A 21,673-nucleotide genomic window follows, 5' to 3' on the forward strand; every position below is an offset into this window, starting at 1 on the left:
TAAATTACTTTCCTGGTAAAACCTATACAAAATTAGATATAGCAAGAAAACAATGGCTCCTATAAAAGTTCCATTAGGCAACGCACTTGTGAGACGAACTCAGTGATCTCCTAATGGAGGTAATCAAGGTGAACAGAAAGATAATATAGCTGTAAATGTGTTTATAGAATACAACTGCGTCTACTTCAGTTATTGTGCAATATACGGATGTGTATACTGTGGAACTCTGCTGGTTGGAGGAAACTGTTTTATAATGCTTGGTTGCAGTTGCATGCTGGGAGAAATTAAAGTTCAGGTGTTATCTCTTGGAATGCGAGAAGAGGTCAGAGTGAACTCCCAAAGACTCCTGGCTGCGTTCAGACCTCCAGACTGGTCAGGTGAAGAGAAGGGAAGAGAAGATGTTCCTCTGGAGGAGCCCGGCCATCGTTCTGCTGCTGACTCTGCAGATTGGTAAGAACACATTCGCACAATTCATACTAAGTTTAAGTAACACTTCATGTAGACTTAAAGGAGCTGCTGGTGGCTGAGAGAAGTATAGTGTACATGAGAACTAGTGTTAACAACCTTAGTTATTTAGGAACCAATTAACCTTATTCTTCAAAAAGTCAAGAATGAACTTTAATGCTCAATACACAAATCTATATGCCACATCCAAAAACTTAAATTAAATGTTATATAAATATTATTTTACCACTTTTTTACTCTTTTAAACATACAGTCCTGGTTATTAGTACCAAATGTTAACTCATTTTCAGAACTGCAATCTCTAAAAAAAAATGCAGTTTGTTTATAAAATGCCACTGTTGTTTTTATGCGATAAGACTAAATAAAACACACAAAAAAAATTGTAAACAAAGAAATATATTTGCCTAATAAGGCATATAATCCAATAATTGTAAAATATTAAAAAATAAAGAAGTCAAAAGTATAATTTTGGTTCCAGGACCCTAAATGTAAAGCCGGATACAAAACATAATTATATGCTATAATGGCTGTGGGATAACAAAAAAAATGAGTTGGGTTTCAATGGCACAATCTTGACAGGAGTAAGTGTATGTATTTTAGCAGTAACATGTATTATAAACATATTATAGGAGCTTAGAACATTTTTGAAAAAATCCTCACCCCTTAGTGCTGACCCCCTCATATGCAGGGCTGTCGTGACTATTTTTACCACGTTAAAATTCATAAATCTTCAGAATTTCTTTGCATTCTTACAATAAATTGACAAATATCAATATATACATATCAATATACTGTATAACCATATCAAAAATAAATATCACAGTTTTTATGTAAAATACAAAAACTAATATATTACCAAAAACAGAATGATATTAAATTAATTAAAACAAGTAAAGAATTAATAAAGACTTAGATTATAGAATAATTGAGAACAACATCATTCATTAACTATACATATATATATAATTACAATTATAATAATTCTCAAAAATAACCTTTTATTCTTATTAAAATGAAACATCAGACAATATAAATACCGGTACATTAAAAAATAGTTTTTTTATTTGATCAGTGTCAACACAAACTCCGCTATCATGCCACTGCTGTTAGCTCTGTATTCGACAACTGGAAATGACCTCCTTATGAAATGTGAACCCTTGGGTGTTAATCAGAGAACTTTGGATGGACGGATGTAATTTTGCTGCTGCGAACTTTCTCTCTGTCCTTTGAGCCTGTCGCCATAAAGCTTTTTTTATGAGGCCTGATAACGGAGTTTGGGGTTGAATCCTGCGCAAGATTTTCTCAATCTCAATCTTTCAATCTTTATTTATTTATATACCACATTTAAAACAACCTTCAGTTGACCAAAGTAATGTACATGAAATAACTACAATATTAAATAACACAATTTTTCTAATTTTCTAAATAAAATGACCGGTACTTTTCTCATGCTCATAAATTCTGTTGGTTCTGATGGTTGATTTCTAAAGAAGTCCACAGAACAAATCTCCACTCCCTAACTGGCTTGCTCTGGAGCTTTTTACCTTATCATTCTATCTTGATGAGCTTGTGATGTTGGCCAATTGGTATGTTTTTTATTGAGGTTTCAATACGGAGATAAGCCTTGAACTTAAAGATATGTTTTTAGGCCTAAAGTCCATAAGGTTGCAGGAGTAAAAAAAAATAAAAGACTGTGTTATACGATAATAAGCTTTAAAGAGAAGCGGACGTTGAGTAAAGATTGTATTTTCCAAATTAGATGTGCTCATAAAAAGTCACACCTCCCAGACCATCTGTTATTACAACAGTATACTTTAATATATCTATTCTCACACACACCACTATTCAGAAAAAAACCTACTTTTATTTGTATTTTCTGTCATTACACAGTGAATTGCTTTGTGGCTGATCCATGTGTGACTCCGGAGGTGAAATGTGACTTTGTGTGCGACTGTGAAGGCTGCAGCGATGAACAAGACTGTGGTAAGCTAATACATATATTCTGCTCTGAGCTCAATCCACAGATGTTTACTTTAACATATTCTCCTCTTTGCTTATCGAGAGTATCTTCAGGGGCCAACACCTGATCTCGCGATTTTTGATTTACATTTATGTGAATTTAATGCACTTATTTAATCTGAGAATTGCTGAAATAAATTACAAACATCTTATGTCAATTACAAAACATTTAAACCTACCTCTCCAGGCTACAGTGGAACAGCGTTTGGGTGTGACTTTGAGGAAGCGGGGATTTGTGGATGGACTGACGAGTCCTTGAACCCATCAGTGTACAGCTGGGAGAGACGTCAGAAAGGGGGGGCGGAGCTGCCTGTCAGCGGGCCGTCCTCTGACTACACCACCGGGACAGCTACAGGTAAAGTTAAATGCTAACCTCATGTTGTATATATGATCAGACTTGCTCTCACTTTGCCTGTTTTTAAATCTCGTTTAAAGACCTACTTGATAAGACTATCAGTCTGTGTTTTCTAAGTTGGGGTTTTCTATTTAGTCGTGTTTTTACATCATGTATGAGGGTTTTCAGTCTGTGGCTATAGCCTAAGTATGGTTTTATTGTCTCGTGCTTTTACATTAGTTTCTTTTTGTCTGAATGTATTTATGCTGCTTTTTTATATATGTATTGATGTACAGCACGTCTTTGGTCAACTCTGTTGTTTTTAAATGTGCTATATAAATAAAGTTGGATTTGATACATACAGTATACACCCCGCTCTGCCCTGTGAGTTTAACAACAATATCTTCCCAGCACTTTTTGGTAATAACATATCAAAATAGAGCTGAGGGAAATGTATAATGTCTGATTATTATTATTATTAAAACAGTGCCCTGTACGTTTCATATTCCCACAGGTTGGTTTATGGGGGTGAGTGCGGTGACGACAGAGTCTCTCAGCCCTGCAGTGTTAATCTCTCCACAGATGAAACAGTCTTCACAAACATGTCGTCTTCGGCTCAGATACTTCCTGTGGGACTCAGGTAACAACTATTAATAACTAAGGGTTATACTTTTTAATCTAAAAAAATATATATTCTGGGATTTCATATTGATTTTACTGCTTTTACTCACAGCGTTTGTTTGTATTTTACGTGCATCTGTTGTCATTTATATACGGAAGCCCATGAGAGGCAAGGGGGAAAAAACGTTGATTAATTTATGAAGTCTGATCTTAATGGTTTTATGGCTTTATTGCTTTGAACTCAAAACAAGTGAAGACATGTTTTTGCCAGGATAGGTTTTTTTAAAATGAATGTTCTTGGTCCGTTTTGTGGCTGAAATGATAATAAGAACAAGAAATACTTATCCTGACAAAAAGAATAACTCATCTGCAATCACAGAAGAAGAAACATTTAAAATGACATACAATTTAAGAACTCTAGGAAGGATTCTTTTGGCAAAACTTGTTTTTCTAACCTGTGCAATTTTGATCAGACAACTTTTACTCTCAGGGCTTCCATATTTTGGTTTTACTTTATGTCTTGTATTGTATCTAATAACTCTTAATTCAACTGACTCTACGCCCTTGACCTCAGTCTACACAATTCTTTTTTATCAGACTTATTCATTGTTGTGCACACTGAGATTTCATTTCCCTAGCAGCTGTCTTACTAATAAAATATTTAACCCATAGGTCACTCAGGTCTGGGCTCTATTCCCTTGTGGGCGTCCGTCCTTCACCAGGACTCCCAGCATGCCGTAGTGTGGCGTCCGGAGGCCACCAGTGTGCATGGCTGGAGGGAGGCGACCATCTTTCTGGGCCGTATTCCCACATCTTTCCAAATCCGTCTTCACTCACAGCGCTCCGAGGGGCTCAGAGGAGATGTGGCAGTGGACCAGCTGGAGTTCCTAGACTGTGCTTTGCCCTGTGAGTCTAAATGATCTAACCATGGGCAGTACATGCCTTACTATAGAGCAGGGGTGTCCAAACTACGGCACGGAGGCCAAATGCGGCCCGCGGTCATTTTGAATCGGCCCTCACTCAGCAAATTAAAAAACTAAAAAAATTAAAAAAACTTCTGCTTGTCTTATATTGTACTTCTTAAATATATATGTTACACAGTATTCATGTGTTAATAAGCCCAATTTTCAAATACATTTGAAACATCATGTTCTAACAAATCTAAGTTTATAAGAAAAAAGCCCAATAACAAATTTGAAACAACCTTGAAATATACCCTTCATATTTCCTGTTCTTATAAGCAATCTGAAGCTTCTGTTTTAAGGAATGAGTTGCTAACAAAATTAAGTAAACCCTCTGGAGAGCTGTGAGCTGTTTTTTTCTTACAGCATTTTCAAGTATCAAGAATAATTGACCTACATTGGATTGACTTTTCCAACTTTTAACAGAACTTATGAGGCTAAATACCTCTAGTGAGTGGCCCAGCTCTTCGTATATGTTTCTGTATGTGACCCTCGTGAAAAAAGTTTGGAATGAATTATAATACATGAGTAAGTTGCTCAAATATAATTGCAGGGCCCTGATGACTGAATGATTATTTTGATGTTGTTTTTTCTTTCATTACGTCATCAGCACCAATCCCTGAGTGTCACCCTGAGTTGAAGTGTTTGCGGGGGGGCTGCGTGGAGTGGCGGCAGCTCTGTGACGGCAGCGACGACTGTGGTGACGGGACTGATGAGAAGAACTGTGGTGAGGACAGACAATATGAAGAAATCTGTACAAACAGACAAACTACAAACATTAGAGTCTGTAAAAACAAGAGATTTAAGAGGCAGTTCAACAACACTTTGTGGTATCTACAGCATGGAAGACAAGATTTGCTCTACTTGCTAATATATATTTTGTTATGCCCTTATCTTGAGATAAGGAGATAATCAGCCCATTATCACCTTAAACCAAACTATAATTTCTCATTGAACATCTGGGAGTGGCCTGGCAGGAGTGCCAGGCCAGCATGCATTGATGGTGTTTTGACAACTGTAGCTACGGATTCAAAGCTGAAGCAGAGCACCGATCACCAATAACACTTTAAGGCCTTGACTAACTGTTCAATTATGATTTTGAATGATGACCTAAGACGCCATGCAATAATGAAGTATTCTGTAATCATCCTGTGATCTCGGGAAAATAAAATTGGTTTTCTTGTGATAAATAATCTTGTCTAAAGCAATCTACATAACTAAACTAATTATGACAGGAAAACAAGCTTTGTTATCTCAGGATATCTAAATCAGTATATCGCCATTAGAAATATTATTGCAAGCAGGGCAGTTCTTTGCTTCCATACAAACACATTTTACAGGACTTCTTCATAATATATTGAAGATCTAATCCAAATAAAAAACTGCTGACTAGGACAATAATAATGGGAAGACACATCAAATTCCCCTGACACTATCCTTATGGAAATCACTTCTCAAGACTCAAATACTTTCCTTAAATGTAATGAGGAGACTCATCTCGCCATACAATCTACACGGTAAATGTTGTATCCAGACGGTTAATGTGAGTTGTGATAAATGTGTCTCCAGAAGGGTACAGGATCTGTGACTTTGAGGATGGTGAGTGTGATTGGGACCTGAGGTCATTCTCCGACCTGTTATGGGTTCGAACAAATCAGAAGACCATCTCCCTCACGGATCCTCTGCAAGGACCAGGCCGGGATCACTCCAACAACAGTGCAACAGGTATTATACTCTGATACAAAAACACACATATTTATCGTTTTACATATTTAAAATCCCACTCTTAGAGCTAATTTTGTCCCACTTTATGTTGTGTTGTGCCACCTTGTGATGGTACAAAATATAAATAACATAGGTTGACGATCATAAACACAACAAAACAAAGCATTTTAAAACTAGAATATCCTTATTATCATTGCAGGTCACTTCCTATATGTCACTGTCCCTGAGGGGGGTCTCAAAAGAGACTGGGCCGCTTTTCAAAGTCCCCGACTAGAAGCTACCAGTAGTTCACATCCTTGTAAGGTGAGTCTCAAGCTGATTCCTTCTTCAATAAAAGAGTTTTTAAATGTACTCTAATGCTTCATTTTCACAAAAATGTACTGATATTGATTTGATTTGATTTATTTTTCGAACGTATAAAACAATAATACAAAAAAAGTATAATTATAATGAAATTTAACATGAGAATTATTATACAATACAACATTAAGCAGTGTCAAATTGATATACAAAAATATTACTGATTCTAAATTATATAAACAAATGATCAACTTAATTACACATCCGAAAAGGGGTGGGAAGAAGTTAACACTTATTTAATCCCACCCCTTCTCCCAAAAACTAAAATATTAACATACTGCATATATATATATTTTTCTTTTTTCTTTTCTATATATATTTTTTGTCACATTTTTTACTGATATTCAGACTTAACAACTACCAACACTGTTGAAATTTGAAAAAAAATAAGTTGACAGGGGATTTAATAGAACAAACTGTGATATCTTTCTTCACTTTTGATGTTTATATAATTTGGAGGTATTTCTTAACCTAGTTTGATAATGTTTCTGCATGTGCCCGCTGCAGATGGTGATGTACACCCACCAGTTTGGGCCGAGGTCTGGCGGTCTGACGGTGCTGGTGGCAGGGCGACAGATCACCCCGGTGTGGGAGAGGGGCGGTGCTCTGGGCGATGTTTGGGTGAAGGCAGAGGTGGACATCGTCACAAACTCCACCTTCCAAGTGAGTACCTTACCTGAGGTTGTACCTACAGTACCGATGCTAGCCATAGCCTTTACGGTCACCTATTATGCAAAATCCACTTTTTCATGTCTTTTATACATCAACATGTGTCCCCTCTGTGTAAAGAGACTCTGAAAGATTCAGGACAAAAGATTTGCTCACTTTTTGTCCTGATCCATTTATATAAAAACCTGTCTGAGAATGAGCTGATCAGATTTCGGCCACTTTACACAATTTTTTGGCTTGTTTAACCATTAGCCAATCACAGACCAAGGTAACCCCCCCCCCACCACACACACACACACACACACACACCTTATCACCTGAATCTCCTCCTAGAGCACCATTGTGTTATTTTTAACCAAATGTCTCTCAGAGGGGCGTGGGGAGGGGCTCCTTATTTTCATCTAAAGTAACAGACAGAGAATCAGCACTTTAGAAACAGGGCTGAAACAGAGGGGATTATGGGTAATGCTGCAATGACCTGTTTGGTGTTTGGAGCCAAACACTTCAGAGACATGTTTTGTATATATCTGAGACATATAATATATTAATGTAAAACAGTAAAATAGGGGACCTTTAAACAAGGATTTCAGATTCAATGTACTTTGTTGATCACAAATTGGGAAACTGTTTTGTTACAGCAGCATTGCACATAAGTTGAAAATCAAATAAAGTACAAATGAACAGTGAATAGATGTCGACAGTAGAAATAAATGTATATCTATAGTATCTATAGAATACACAATATAACATAAACAGAGTCAGTTATATTACACTATAAAAGAACAACCTACTAAAAATACATAGGATACTCTGTACATTATTCAACTGTGTGAAAAGTAGTTTTTTGAATACTGAAAAATTGATTGATAAATATGGTCATTATGAACATTAGAAAACAAGTTTACATTTTTAATAACAGGTTTAACATGTAATCTGATAGCTACTATACTTTTGCTTTTCAGACCAGAACTGATAACTATTCAGAGTTATATTTGTATGGGAATCTGACTCTTATCATTGCAGATTCTAATAATGGCAGCCATCAGAGACTTTGCTTATGGAGGGATCGGTGTCGACAGCATTGTGTTATCTCCTGAATGCCGCAACTCAACTGGTAATTATTTAATAGTCTTTTGTATCTTCAATACTTCCACATCAACAGTGAAGAATAATAAGCTGCCATCTCACATGCCCTTCTTTACAGGCAGTAGTTCCTTGGAAGTACCCCCTAAACCTCCCAAGAATCCGTGTGCTGAACCGGACAAGATGTGTGACTTCCACAGTGACTGTGCAAAAGCAGAGGATGAAGCCAAATGTGGTGCGTCAATTTGTTCTGTTTACTCAGCTTCCCTTTAAAAAAAGTTAATGACCATTCCTAGACTTAATCTGCATGTTTGTTTTTTTAATCCTGTAATATGAGTGTTTTTGTAAATTTGGTATACTTGTAATTAAAAGCAAACTTAGCAAGTAACTGGTTGGCGCAGACCTTTCTGACCCCTGTCTCATGCACTGAATTGAATAAAGGCAGTCATTGTTTTAAAGTGGTTTGATTCTTGTCTATTTCTTATCAAGATGTCTCCATGACTCTTTCTGCAGGAGACTTTTCTTACACGGAGGGCAGCTCGGGCTGGACTGACTCCAGCATAGGGAGTCAAGGCTGGGTGCTTTATAAAAATGCTACATCCGAAGGTACAGCCAACAACCCCTAACTATTGATTTACTGGCAATCAAGAAATTACAAAACATTTACAATATTGGTTTCTTTTATGTTTCATAGAGGAGAACCTGTACGTAGCCGAGGCCCCGGGCCAGCAGCTGACCGAGGCCCAGACACGGACCCCCCTCCTGGGCCCCTCCGGGCCCGCCTGCAGCCTGAGCTTTGACTTTGCACTAACTGGGATCCCAGATCAGATTGGTAAATTAATAATCTTGTATATAATCTTGTAATAATGTCTTTGTTTCACATCTGACCTTTTTTAGGACACACGGCCGTACTTGTACAGTACTAGATTATTAGAATATTTCCATTTTATGCTACTTTATAATTTTACTTTACTAGAATTGGAAACAAATACTTTTTACTCACTTAATTTGAAAACATGAGTTATGAGCGACTTTTCAGGTTATGTAATTATTGCAAAAATGTATTCTGTTAATGAATTATGACGTAATATTATGCAGTGTAAAAAGTCAAAAAAGTTAGCTCCAGCGGTCCCGCCTGAAAAATCTAAATGATGATTGCAAATTATTCCAAAAATGGGCATTCTGCATAATGAGTAGTTTTAGTTTATGTAATTTTAGATCAAATGTACTTTTACAACATTTTGAATGCCAAATTTGTAATACTGCAACAGAGTATTTCTGCACATGGTTCATATAATTTAACGTGACTCTTTTGTTTTCATCTTTCTGCTGCAGGTGAGCTGTCCGTCAGGGTGATTGACAGCTTGCTGGGCATGCGGCCGAAGCTGTGGGAGTTCAGCGGGAAGACAGGAGCCGAGGAGGGGGCGTGGCAACACGTCAATGTGCCTGTTGGATTTAGAAAAGGTCGCTTCCAGGTCAGCTCAGACTCCTCATGGCTGATTTCCCCATATTTAATGTTGGCATTGATGATGAGATTTGACAGAGATCTGTATCATTTATCTGAAAAATAAAAAGAGCTCAGTCATTAAGGTTAACAAATAGGTTTATGAAAACATTAGGTGTTTGATGTTTCTGCTTTGCTGATGAGTCAAAGCCAAAAATGTCTACAAGAAGTCAAACTTTGAAACCCCCACGAGATTGTCAATTTCCCCAAAATGTCTTATGCTCATTCTTTGCACTGCTAGAAGAAAATACATGTACATTTTTTTTTTTAAAAAGGACATGCGTGTAAAGTAATGTAGCGGCAGATGGAAAAAGAGCTCGAAATATGTCGGATTTCCACGTTCAGCTGGTTGAAAACAGTTGTATATTGCGAAACTGGTTAAAAAATGTACTGTACTACCTTTATCTAACTCTTCTGTTTTCTTTGTGTTCACCAGCTGGCATTCGAAGCTCGTGCTTTGAAACTTGATGCATTGTCCAAGATTAAAGTGAAAAACGTTAGCTTTGTTAGCTGTAATGCTAACTATTTCCCAAACTCTAAAACAGGTAGATGCAAACTATTTGCTGTACTTTCATATTTTTCTGAGAAATATCTCAAAGCTTCGATTAACCTTTTTGTCTTTTTGGCCAGGATTGTCGTGTAACTTTGAAGATGGGCTGTGTGGATGGTACCAGGACAAGAGTGACGACTTTGACTGGGCATTGCTGAATGGGATGGACCACACCATCCGGATCGGTAGGCTCATTTAAAAACAAAACAATTAAACGTTATATATGGGATTCAAAATGTATGTTTTAGTATGGGGTATAACACACACATACACTTTGTCTCAATGATAACTTTGGAGGATATTTTTGGCAAACACTGACGGTTTATTTGGAGCCTCGGCCGGAATGGCATGTCACGGGCCACGGTTTGACCACACGGTTGAGATGCCACAATCAATCGTCAAGAACCCTCATGTACTGTAGCTCGAGGTTTTAACTAGTTTTAACTCAATAGATAGTAATCATGATTTAATGTAAAAATAATTACATTTGTGCAGCATTGACCCTTTTCAAAGTAACAGGTCAGCTTTTCATTTGCCATTTATCAGAATCAAAAATGCATATTATATCTAAAGGCAAGCACACGTCACATCAAATGAGTAAAGCTTGGTAATAAAATAAGTCGCTGTCATTTTTATAAACTGAACATTAACGTTTACAGATTGTGAATAAATTGTAAGACAGAAAATAAAGCGAAAATTGCACACATAAATATTTACAGGCACTGTTAGTGCACATTTAAACAATAAAGAGAGATCATTATCTACCCAAATGTTTAATATAAATACTACTTCTATCCATAGTCAAGTGTCCTTGTGAAAGATACTGAACCGGTCATCTCTCCCGTAGTCATGTAGAGGTGTTTTGTAAGTGGATTTTGATATAGGGACCTGCTAAATAAAATTGAATTGAATGTTATTCCACTTCCTGTCTTTCTTTCCAGGCAAAAGCCTCACCGTGGACATGTGGAGTCCTGCTCTGCGAGGTGCGTTCGGACGCTTAGTTTCATTCACACAGTTACAAGGTCCATCAGATTACTGCCTGTCCTTCTTCTACAAACTCTACGGGCCCAACATAGGTGAGCAGTGGCCCACATGAAAAGCAGTTTCAAGTGAAACATGGATACTGTAGCATTTGGTGCTTTAAGCCTTGGGGTAAAATACCTAAAGTTAATTTTACAAAAGGACAGTCTGCCTGTTAAAATACCCTCTCTATGAGTAACTGTCACATATTTTGGTTTGAGTTGAAACATTGCCTACCTACTTCTCACACTTCCTGTCCCACCCTCACCCCCCCAGGTGTTCTGAATGTGAAGCTGTTGGATAGCGACGGTTATGAAAACATCCTGTGGACCCGCAGTGCAGCTCATGGCAACGAGTGGCACGAGGCACACTGCCCCGTACCCCACCAACTCACAAACTTCAGGGTATGGAATAAGTACAGTCAGACTTAAATAACAAAACAGTGTTTGAAAAACCATTGAAACTTCACAGAGCTTTATACGGAAGCCCTCAGAGGACAGAGACACAACACATTTTAGTGGTCCATTTTATATATTTTAAATAGTTTACTCTTATGTGCTCATCTCATGTTTAAAAGAGGTTTTGCAAGGATACTATTACAAAGAAAAAGAAATATCACTTTGTCTCAGCGGTCTTTTCAGTGTGTAGAGCATACCCTCTGTCCTTAGACCCTCACAGCTGACTCCCGAAAGAAACCCCACATTCAATGGGGCAAATGGAAGAAAGCTTGGGTCGAGCCACAGAATAATAATACTGTACAATGCCACATTTAAACATTTTCCTTTTCTACCCTCTCCCAACAGCTGATGTTTGAAGCGGTTCGCTCCGGTTTTGACGGGCGAGTTGCCATTGACGATATTACGTTCCTTGAAGGACTGTGCACCGTGCCCAGGAAGTGCTCCTTTGAAGGCCAGCGGTGTGGATACAGCAGCTCTGGTCCGGGTCACTGGCTGTACCGCAGGGGACTCAGCGCCACGGGGAGTGGACCCAAGACTGACCACACTCTGGAGACTGAACTGGGTAATAGAAAATTAAAGAATCACATTTAGTGTAATTAACATTTTAATACTTATTAAGTGAGTGAAAAATGAATTTGTTGGTTGCTCAGGTTTCTACATGATGGCTAACACCGGAGTGAACATCCTTCCTGCTAGTGGAACAACAGTCCTTACATCACCTGTTCGAAAAGGAAACCCCAAGACTTTGTGTGTCAGTTTCTGGTATCACATGGGAGGAAAGAATCCTGGTAAGACACCTACAAACACACACTAAAACAGACACAAAAAATACAAAAACAATTCTAATATCAATATACCTTTGTGTACTTTGCAGGTTCTCTAAAATTGTACATGAAGCCGGTGAAAGGAGAAAGGGTCAGCATTTTCTCTGACAATCTGGACCAGGGAGATGTCTGGCGCCATGGCAACGGCAACATCACAAGTGTCCTTGAGAACTGGCAGGTATAAGGCCGCTGGAACTATTGTATAACTATTTTATAAAGAAAAACCCCAGAACATACAGCCAGACTATAAAAGTCCTCAGGCACTATTTAACCAATCTTTAGGGCATGTTCTAAAGTGAATAGCGCAAGAGCACGTCCTAAGCAGTTTCAATTCCACACTTGCAAATTAAATGGTGCATAATTTGGGTGCAGCAGAGCATTTTGGTAGAGAAACGGGACCAAGTAAATCTTTTTGCATTGTATAAAGGGAGCTTTGTTGATTTCAAATCGAGAACAATAACACAACGGACCAAGAGAGATTGATACGCAAAACCCTTTCAGTGATGAGCAGATCAATTCTCCTTTGACTTTGCCACACCCAAATAGGCATTATTAGGGTTAGGGTCAAGTGTTCTACCACTTATGTGTGAGAGAGATTTACAATTATAGACTTGAAACACTAAATGTAAAAGAAACTGCGTTCACTTTCCCATTTGGAAATCCTTCAAAATTCCATATGTACTGTATATGTAGGATGTCGTGTTTTTCAGTTTAAACAAGATGATGAGATTATCTTTCACTTATACTCTGCAGCTGGAGTTTGAGGCAGTCGGAGCAGGAGGCGATAACACTCACATTGCAGTGGACGACATCTCCCTTTCAGATTACCCATGTGAAAATCACGGTTTGTAGCAGCCCTAGCTAAATGAAGAAGATACACAACAGACTTGAAAACTAAACAACATTTTTGGAGAGCCCCTGTGAGTAGTAGAGGAGCCTTCTACTAATTGTTTTTCTTGTTCTATACAAATATATCAGGTTCTAAATGCACTCTGGAGAGGGGGATGTGTAACTGGAGCAACACTCAGAATGTCAAAGTGGACAAACTGGACTGGGAGCGGACAAGTCAGGAGGCGGAGAGCCACTACCCCACCCCGCCTGCAGACCACAGTCTGGGCACTGAGAGAGGTGCGCTGACTTTGGATGATGTGCTAAATGCTTCAAATGTCGAAGCTTGTTAAACGGTGGAAAAACCTGATAAAAAAAGTTGCTATCACAGCAGTGGCAATAAAGGCCTAAATTTAAAGGCGAGCAAAAAAAAAAAAGAAGATAGACTTATCAAGAATTTTGTCTGACAATCAAGGATGTAAAGAATATTTTGCTACTTGTATATTAACAACAAAAGTTATCTCTCAAATAGTTTAGCCTTCTGCTAACCATAGCCTTGGCTTTGCTGTAGCTTTGAACTGTTTAGCCTGGCAGATGGCTTAAACTTGTAGTAATCTCTTAAAGGCTTGACTCCTATTGTACCTAAATGCAGCCTGAAAATCTAAGTTTGCAAAGAAAACACAAACAGTATCACGATAATGTTGATTTTTTAAATTAACAAGTAGGCCTATTGGTTACTGTATGAAGTGTTCTCATATTCTCACACTCGTCTGTTAGGACTGGCTCAGGAGAACAGCAGGACGAGGGCTGTAATTTCAGATGCTGACGTTTTTTTTGTGTTTTCCAATACCTGCCTATCCAAGTTTTAAGTGTGAATTTGTGTTAAAAAAAGTTCCATTACTTTTTCGCCAGGCCACTTCCTGTTCCTCTCAAGCAGCAACCGCACTGCAGCCAATGACAATGCTCAGTTGCTGAGCCCTCACCTGCCCCCGACCAAGGGCACCTGCCTAAAATTCTGGGTCTACAAACAACACTCATGTAAGAATCAGTGTCACATTGTAAAATATAGATTTGCCTGGATGTGACGCATTTCCCTTGGTATTTTGTAACACTTGCATATTCTCCTCTTCTTAAATATGTATGCAGCGGAATGCCAGCTGAAGGTGTGGAGGCTGTCTGAAGGTTCTCTCAATCAGCTGCTGGTGATGACCGATCATGGAGGACCGTGGAAACGCTTTGACATCAACATAACATCTGCAGAGGAATACCAGGTCAGACTCTCAGTTGCCAGGAAACACCAAATATATCTATTGACTACTTCGTGCTTCTAACTCTGTATATAAGCTTATTTAGGTACATGGACTTCTGCACATAGTTAAATATCTTACATTGGACAGTCATGGAGTCATTGTGTACATGTTGTTGTTTACAGATTGTGTTTGAAGGAATCAAAGGCACTTCAGGAGTTGTAGCTCTGGATGACATTGAGTACACCGTCGGAGTCAACTGCGCTAAAGAAGTCATAGATTCACTAAGTAAGTAAGAACAACAACAATTGGCGTGTTTTAGCTGCTAACAGCTAACTGCTCATGTGCACAGATAATTTGTTATTGTTGCTGAATGTTTTAATAAAATACGAGGATTTTGTAAGGTACTTTGTAGAGAAGATTGATTGACGAAGTGAAGCTGCTACAGCTAGTAGCAGGTTAGCCTAGCTTAGCATTAAGACTGGAATTATAGGAAAACGGATAGCCTGGCTTGACTGAAATATAAATATCTGCCTACCAGCACCTGTAAAGGTACTAATGAAATGTAAAATCTTGTTTGAATCATCCGTTTAAAACAAAAAATGAAAATAAGGAATTTTACAAGGAGTTACTGAACTATTTCCCTGACAGTGTTAGGATTTAGCAAAAAGTGTTGTCCATTTGCCTCACTATTATTTTAAAAACTATCGAGCAAACTTGTATGTATGTATCTGAGGTGTATGTAGCTTAAAATGCTAAACCAGCATTGTTGCCCTGTCTGAATTCCCATTGTCCTAACCATATCGTTTAGTAGAAAGAAAATAAAATATTTTTCCATGTTCCCTGCAGCCCGACCACAGTATGACAACGCAGGAGGCATCGCAGCGTCAGTCATCGTGACCCTGCTGCTGATCGGCACAATGATCGCATTGCTGTTTTTCTACCTGCGGACCAGACAGAGAGACCAGGCTGGGACCGCTCCAGCATCATCCTCCTTGGATAGAGCTGGCTTCAGTAATGATTCATATGATAGAGAACTCACAGTGAGTTCATCCGATATTCACACCTCACATTTGTATGATGCATATCAATTGATAATTCAGATTTATTGCTTGGATCTTCTGTTTGTGGATTTGGCCATCCTTCCTCTGAGTAACTTCAAATCCCAAATCACAACATATGCTCAATACGACACACGCAATCTTTTGGTTTCATATAAGGAGAAAAAACATTGAATTGCTTGTGACATTTATAGCAGCAGACTTTAAAATACATGGTCTACGGAAGCCCTGAGAGTACATTTCAAACTTTTTTAATCTTTTTTTTTTAAGGACTTAAGAACAGGTACAAACAAAGTTTCAGCAGAATAATCTATATTAGTTTGGGGGGAAAAAATAAACTGTTGAACATGTGGAAATAAATGCTGACCTGAAAGAAAACATGAACGCTTTTCAGCCTCTTGTGGCCAAAATCAGTCTTACAGCAACAAACATCTGGATTGTAATATCTTTCTTCACCTTAACCTCAACGAGAGCAAGACAGAGATCATATTTTTTGGACCCCAACCTCTAGCCTCTCAGGTTGATATTCTGGGCTCTCTCAGTAAAAACATCCTCCCCTCTGTCATGAACCTTGGAGTGACCTTAAATAGCACTTTTCAATTTGATAAGCAGGTCAGCACCGTAGTCAACCTGCTTTTTTTTAAATAAGACTATTGGCTAAGACCAAGTCGTTTTGATCTTTTTGTCCCCATTTACACGGGAACGAACAGAATTCGATATCAAAAAAGTCTTCCGTTCACGCGCAATCGGCTCAATAAACGTGTCCGTTCACACAAGACCGCTCAACCTGCTGGAGACGCTGTAGTATTATGCCGGGCCTGTAAGTGGCGCTGTACTTCTTCCACAAAATACACCAAAAGCAGCGAAGAAGAAGACTTCGCGAGCATTGTTGCCCTTGTGTTTATTCTCCGCGGTGGATTTAGCAGCAGAGGTGGTAAGAGGCAGGGCTCTGGCTGTTTCTCTTTTTCTCTCTCCCCGAGGCAAGCGTGTGCTCCTGCTTTAAATCTCCCCGGTAGTCCACCAGCAGATGAAAAACACCCACCTCTCCGCCTCTTCCAAGGGACGAGGGAACCGTGCGGCAGATTTTCAAAATTAGAAAAGTGCAGGTCAAAGGTCTTCTTTGTTATTTATTGAGCTTTAAAACAAGTTAGTAACAAGTCCACATAATAATATAAGAATAATACACGGAGCCTCTCTTTTCCTCCCCCTCTCCTGAGTGCCTCTGTCAGCAGCAGCAGCAGCAGCAGCAGCAGCAGCAGCAGCAGCAGCAGATCTCTCTCTCCTCTCCGATTAGACTTCACTCACGTTTATGATATCGATCAAATCTAGCTGGAGGCTCCTGCTGGGTGCACTGTCCTGCGAGATACCGGGACCTGGCTCGAAATACTCGGTTGTTGTTGTTGTTGTTGTTGGCGAAACACACCAGCAATGACGCGGGTGACACGGGGGTGAGCAGGAGAGGTGATGGGGAGAGGCGGGGCGAGGCAGGGATATTGCGTATAGGGCGTACACACAGCCGTTTCACCCCCCTAGAGCGTTCCGTCCGCAGGTCTACCCACCTTGGGACCCGTTATCGTTTGAGGGGTCCGTTTCCGCGTTTCCGTTACGGCCTCGTGTCAAAGAACTGTCTTCTATACGATAGAAAAAAGTATAGCAGATACAACCCGAACCCTCTCCATGTAAACGGGGCCTTAAAGACCTAGAAAGGGTTATTAATGCCTTTGTAACCACGAGGCTGGATTACTGCAACGCTCTATACGTGGGGATGGACCAGGCGTAAATGAGACGCTTGCAGCTAATCCAGAACACAGCGCGTCTTCTAACTGGACACAAAAACGTGACCATATCACCCCAATTCTGGCCTCATTGCACTGGCTTTAAATTCGGTTCCGAATTTATTTTTAAACTCCTTTTATTTGTTTTCAAAGCACTAAATGGGCTGGCTCCAATTTATATAGCAGAACTCCTCCATCACTACACCCCAGCCTGAGCTTTAAGGTCTGCTGACCAGCTGTTGCTGATAGTGCCCAAGACCAGGCTCAAAACCAGAGGGCACCGAGCCTTCGCAGCAGCTGGCCCTAGGCTCTGGAACACTCTGCCCCTCCATGTGAGGTCGGCCCAGACCCTAGGGGTTTTTAAATCCACGCTAAAGACTCACTTCTTCTCCCTGGCCTTCTAGTCAGAGCGGATTACGACTCATGACATTTCCCTCTGTTTTGTTTTTATTTGGTGTTGTAAATTATTGTCTTCTGTTTGCTATTGTAGTTAAGTGGTTTTATTACATGTATAGCACTTTGGCTCGACCAAAATCGTTTTTAAATGTGCTATATAAATAAAACCTGATTTGATTTGATTCACCTGTTCTTAATAAAACTATTTGGATCAGACTTAGAAAAGGGATCAACATATTTTGTTTCACAGCTTAATTAATGATGATGAGGAATGAATTTAGTAGGCTAGGCTACAAGCTGAAATAGAAGCTAAATGAACAAGCTAAAAATGTTGCCGCCTTACAGTACAAGCTTCAATGTATTTTTTATTTATTGTGTCAGATTCATGGATAATTATGTGTTCATTTCAGATTGATCGTGTGGAGGTTACTTCAGTACAAAACCATCCGATGGCAGCTGGGTTCAATAATGTCTCTGTGAGTATACAGTAATATATACAGACTTTTGTTTTGTTTAATTTGCATCTCTATTAGCATGTTCATGTTAGATTTGACACAGAGGAACCCACAGGATGCCGATGGGAGTCCTTTGTGTCTTCCCCTGTCAAATGCAAATTAGTATAATTATTTACTCTTCTTTTTTAAAACCCAAAAAATTCAATGTCGTATTGGTCACAATGACTTTTTAACACAAAATAAAAGAGGACAAAAAAAAGGAGTAGGAAAATGCCTTAAAGAATGTTCCAGATGATTTTGTATGCTATGTCGCTGTGTTTTTTAACCTCTTCTCTCTCTCCCTTGATCCACCTTAGCAATGGTGATATTACGCTTCGCAGCGGTTTGTTGTAGATTATTGACAACCTCTGAAATGTCCAAATTTATCATTTTATCTTAAAAATGATAAGAGAAAAGAGGTGCAGTAGGTTAATCAGGAGTCTCTGTTCTGGCAGACTCACAATATAAAACAACAGTCACCTGAAACATTCAACTCATAAAATATTCAAAGTATGTCTGCTGTTGGAAGGTGTGGAAAGATATTTGATGTTTGTTCATAGCAAAAGTTCACTGTTACAGACTCTAATCAGACAGCAGATCTATCTGCTCCTCTCTCTGCTAACTTTAATCTGAAATACTGGCTTTGATCCAAATGTCGAACGGCATGGATACGTGATGCACACAGATATAAGAAGATGGACTAAAAAGTAATCTTGTTTTAGACAATAAGACATCCATTTTCTTACACGCTATATAATGTTTTAGTTTCTCTTTATGCTGATGTTCTGTCTAAGGTGTTGTACATAGTTAACTAGAAAATGCATTTCCTGCTGAAAATGCGTGTGAATGCTGTAAACTGTGTACATTTGTTGCTGAATTTTGCACGGTCTCTGTAGCTGCTTTTAGCTACAAAAACCAAGTACCGGTAAGTGTGTTAATGAACTTAGCGGAGAAATGCAGAAAAGTGAAATGATTTGAATCCAAATTGTTACAGCTCAAATGCATTGCAATGACTTTGTAGAAAACTTGAAAGTGAAATGTTAAACTGGAAGAGTAGGAAAAATAGTGAAGAAGCTTAATACTTAAAAGAAAAGGTTTAAAAAAGGTATAAACAACAACATGTATAGCCTGAATGTCCTGAAATAGCTGAATAATGTAATAGTTGAATGTTTTCTGTAGCTGAAAGTAGGCTGAAGGAGTTAGATATTAAATGTAAGTAGTAGTGAATTAATGTTATCAAACACCTGTGTGTGTAAGCCCAGAGATCAAAGGTTACCATGGTGATGACGTTATCAAACACCTGTGTACGTGAGCCCAGAGATCAAATGGTTCCATGGAGATGTGCTGTGAAAGGAGAGCCTTTCCATTGTTCTGAATGAGAAATAAACCTCTTACATTTCTAACTATAGTTTGAAAATGGTAGCTGCTTTCGGTAAAATGTCAACGCGTGAAGCATGTCAAGTGTGCTCTCCTCCACTCTAGCTGGGACATCACGCACTCTAACCTTAACGAGCTGTGCAATGCACACTAATGTTAAAATCTGAAGAAGGCCTCTATACCGAGCTCCAAACTAAGTGAAATATCTAAAAGATATGAAAAGTCTGAAGAACAAGTTTTATACCCGAAGGACTTGTGATCATTTTAAAGTTGGTATGAAGTCTCTTGCTGAAAGTATGTGGAATGAGTATACTCCCACCCTCATCCACCTCCACTGGCTGCCGGTCAAGTCCCACATATCCTACAAAGTCCTCCTCCTCACCTACAAGTCCCTCCATGCCCCTGCCTGATACGAGGAGTGAAGCAGGCAGGACCCAAACACAGATAACACTTATAATACCTTTATTTCAAGGGCTAATATATAACATGGACAAACAAAACACTCCACGGTGAACTCCTTCACCAACAAAAGACGAACCAACACTGAACACAGGCAGAGACAAGACTAAATACAGGGAGGGGTAATCACAAGACGAGAAACAGCCGGGCAGGGGAGGAGAAACACAAGGGACACAGGTGAACACAATCAGACAACTAGACACACCAGGGAAACTAACGACAGGAGGAAAAACACAGGGAGAGGGACCAGACAATAAACCAGGAGGAAAACAAGACAGGGAGAACAGCACAATAAACCCAAACCTAGACATAGAAACGTGACATGACATGAGAATCGTGACAATGCCCCCCAGTACTTATCGGACCTCCTCCGCCCACATGCCCCACCCCAGAACCTGCAGTCTTCAGACTCTGGCCTGCTTACCACCCCCCGCACCAACCTGCGAACCTTCGGGGACAGAGCCTTCAGTGTGGCAGCCCCCACCCTCTGGAACGCTCTCCCTGCGGAGATCCGCAACATCCCTACGCTTGACACCTTCAAAAAGGGCCCTCAAGACCCATCTGTTTGCTAAGGCCTTTGGCCCCTAATCTATTTGTTGTTTTGTCTGACTGCCTTTTGTTTTCTTATGTTTGTTCCTACTCCTGTTCTTCTTTGAAAAGCGACATTGGGTCTCATGAAAGGCGCTATATAAATCCAAGCTATTATTATTATTATCTGTCTAATCTGTACATGCTATAGTGAAATTGTACGGGAGGCCAGTGAAAATTAAATTGGTGTAGTAAAGGTTTTGCCATGCATCATATTCCCAAGGTCCTTACTTAATATTTAGTTAATATGTGTGTTTTTGCAATTGATTATGTTTTTCAGCCTTTCACAGGTGAAAATACATTTTTATTAGGAATTTAGAAAGATTATGCTTGCAAAGCATTTTGTTCCCCTGTTTTTACAAAATATTAAGATGAAGCACCAGTTTTTGTTTTTTCACTTGCCTTTCTGTAGTAGGGTCTTTACGAAGACAAAAATGTGACTGTTTACCAACAGGTTTAAAGTTAAGGTTTCAGTTTATGGACAGACTGTGGTTTTGCTCACTGACAGGTTAACTTTTCTTCTTTGTGTTTCTGCAGTTCCCTGCCAGAGAGAATGAGGTGTGAAGCAGTGGCGGCCCTGCCATGTTACAGTGGCTTTGTGAAAATAAGGTGATATCACAGCAGAAGAACTGCTTGTGTTGCCCTGGCATGACCCATACATACACACACACACACACACACACACACACACACACACACACACACACACACACACACACACACACACACACACACACACACACACACACACACACACACACCAAAAACCACAAACCACAAACCATGATGAATGAAGGTCTAATCGGTGCTGCTGCCTCAGATCAGATGGAGCCCTCGAGGATCAACGCTCTCTG

The 21,673-nt window shown here is 39.3% G+C and overlaps 1 protein-coding gene across 1 annotated transcript; it reads left to right on the forward strand.

Annotated features, from left to right (window-relative positions):
• Nucleotides 1-292: 292 nt before the first annotated feature.
• Nucleotides 293-21,569, forward strand: mamdc4 (MAM domain containing 4). Its single transcript, XM_079657326.1, has 29 exons — nucleotides 293-450; nucleotides 2,356-2,448; nucleotides 2,672-2,839; nucleotides 3,333-3,458; nucleotides 4,112-4,345; nucleotides 5,012-5,128; nucleotides 5,971-6,126; nucleotides 6,326-6,429; nucleotides 6,994-7,149; nucleotides 8,179-8,269; nucleotides 8,360-8,473; nucleotides 8,752-8,844; nucleotides 8,933-9,070; nucleotides 9,574-9,713; nucleotides 10,179-10,287; nucleotides 10,373-10,477; nucleotides 11,234-11,368; nucleotides 11,589-11,716; nucleotides 12,116-12,332; nucleotides 12,421-12,558; nucleotides 12,645-12,772; nucleotides 13,348-13,438; nucleotides 13,573-13,722; nucleotides 14,335-14,460; nucleotides 14,569-14,693; nucleotides 14,855-14,957; nucleotides 15,519-15,712; nucleotides 18,312-18,377; nucleotides 21,357-21,569. Exons 1-29 carry the CDS (start codon nucleotides 399-401, stop codon nucleotides 21,381-21,383), a joined length of 3,624 nt encoding a protein of 1,207 aa, XP_079513452.1. The 5' UTR covers nucleotides 293-398; the 3' UTR covers nucleotides 21,384-21,569.
• Nucleotides 21,570-21,673: the final 104 nt, after the last annotated feature.

Source organism: Notothenia rossii (assembly GCF_949606895.1).
Source record: "Notothenia rossii genome assembly, chromosome: 11".
Taxonomy (NCBI): Eukaryota; Metazoa; Chordata; class Actinopteri; order Perciformes; family Nototheniidae; genus Notothenia; species Notothenia rossii.

Coding starts and splice junctions, on each gene's coding strand:
- mamdc4 (XM_079657326.1), top strand. CDS start 399: ATGTTCCTCTGGAGGAGCCCGGCCATCGTTCTGCTGCTGACTCTGCAG. Junction 2,449..2,671: donor CAGCGATGAACAAGACTGTG/GTAAGCTAATAC, acceptor CTACCTCTCCAG/GCTACAGTGGAACAGCGTTT. Junction 2,840..3,332: donor CACCACCGGGACAGCTACAG/GTAAAGTTAAAT, acceptor ATATTCCCACAG/GTTGGTTTATGGGGGTGAGT.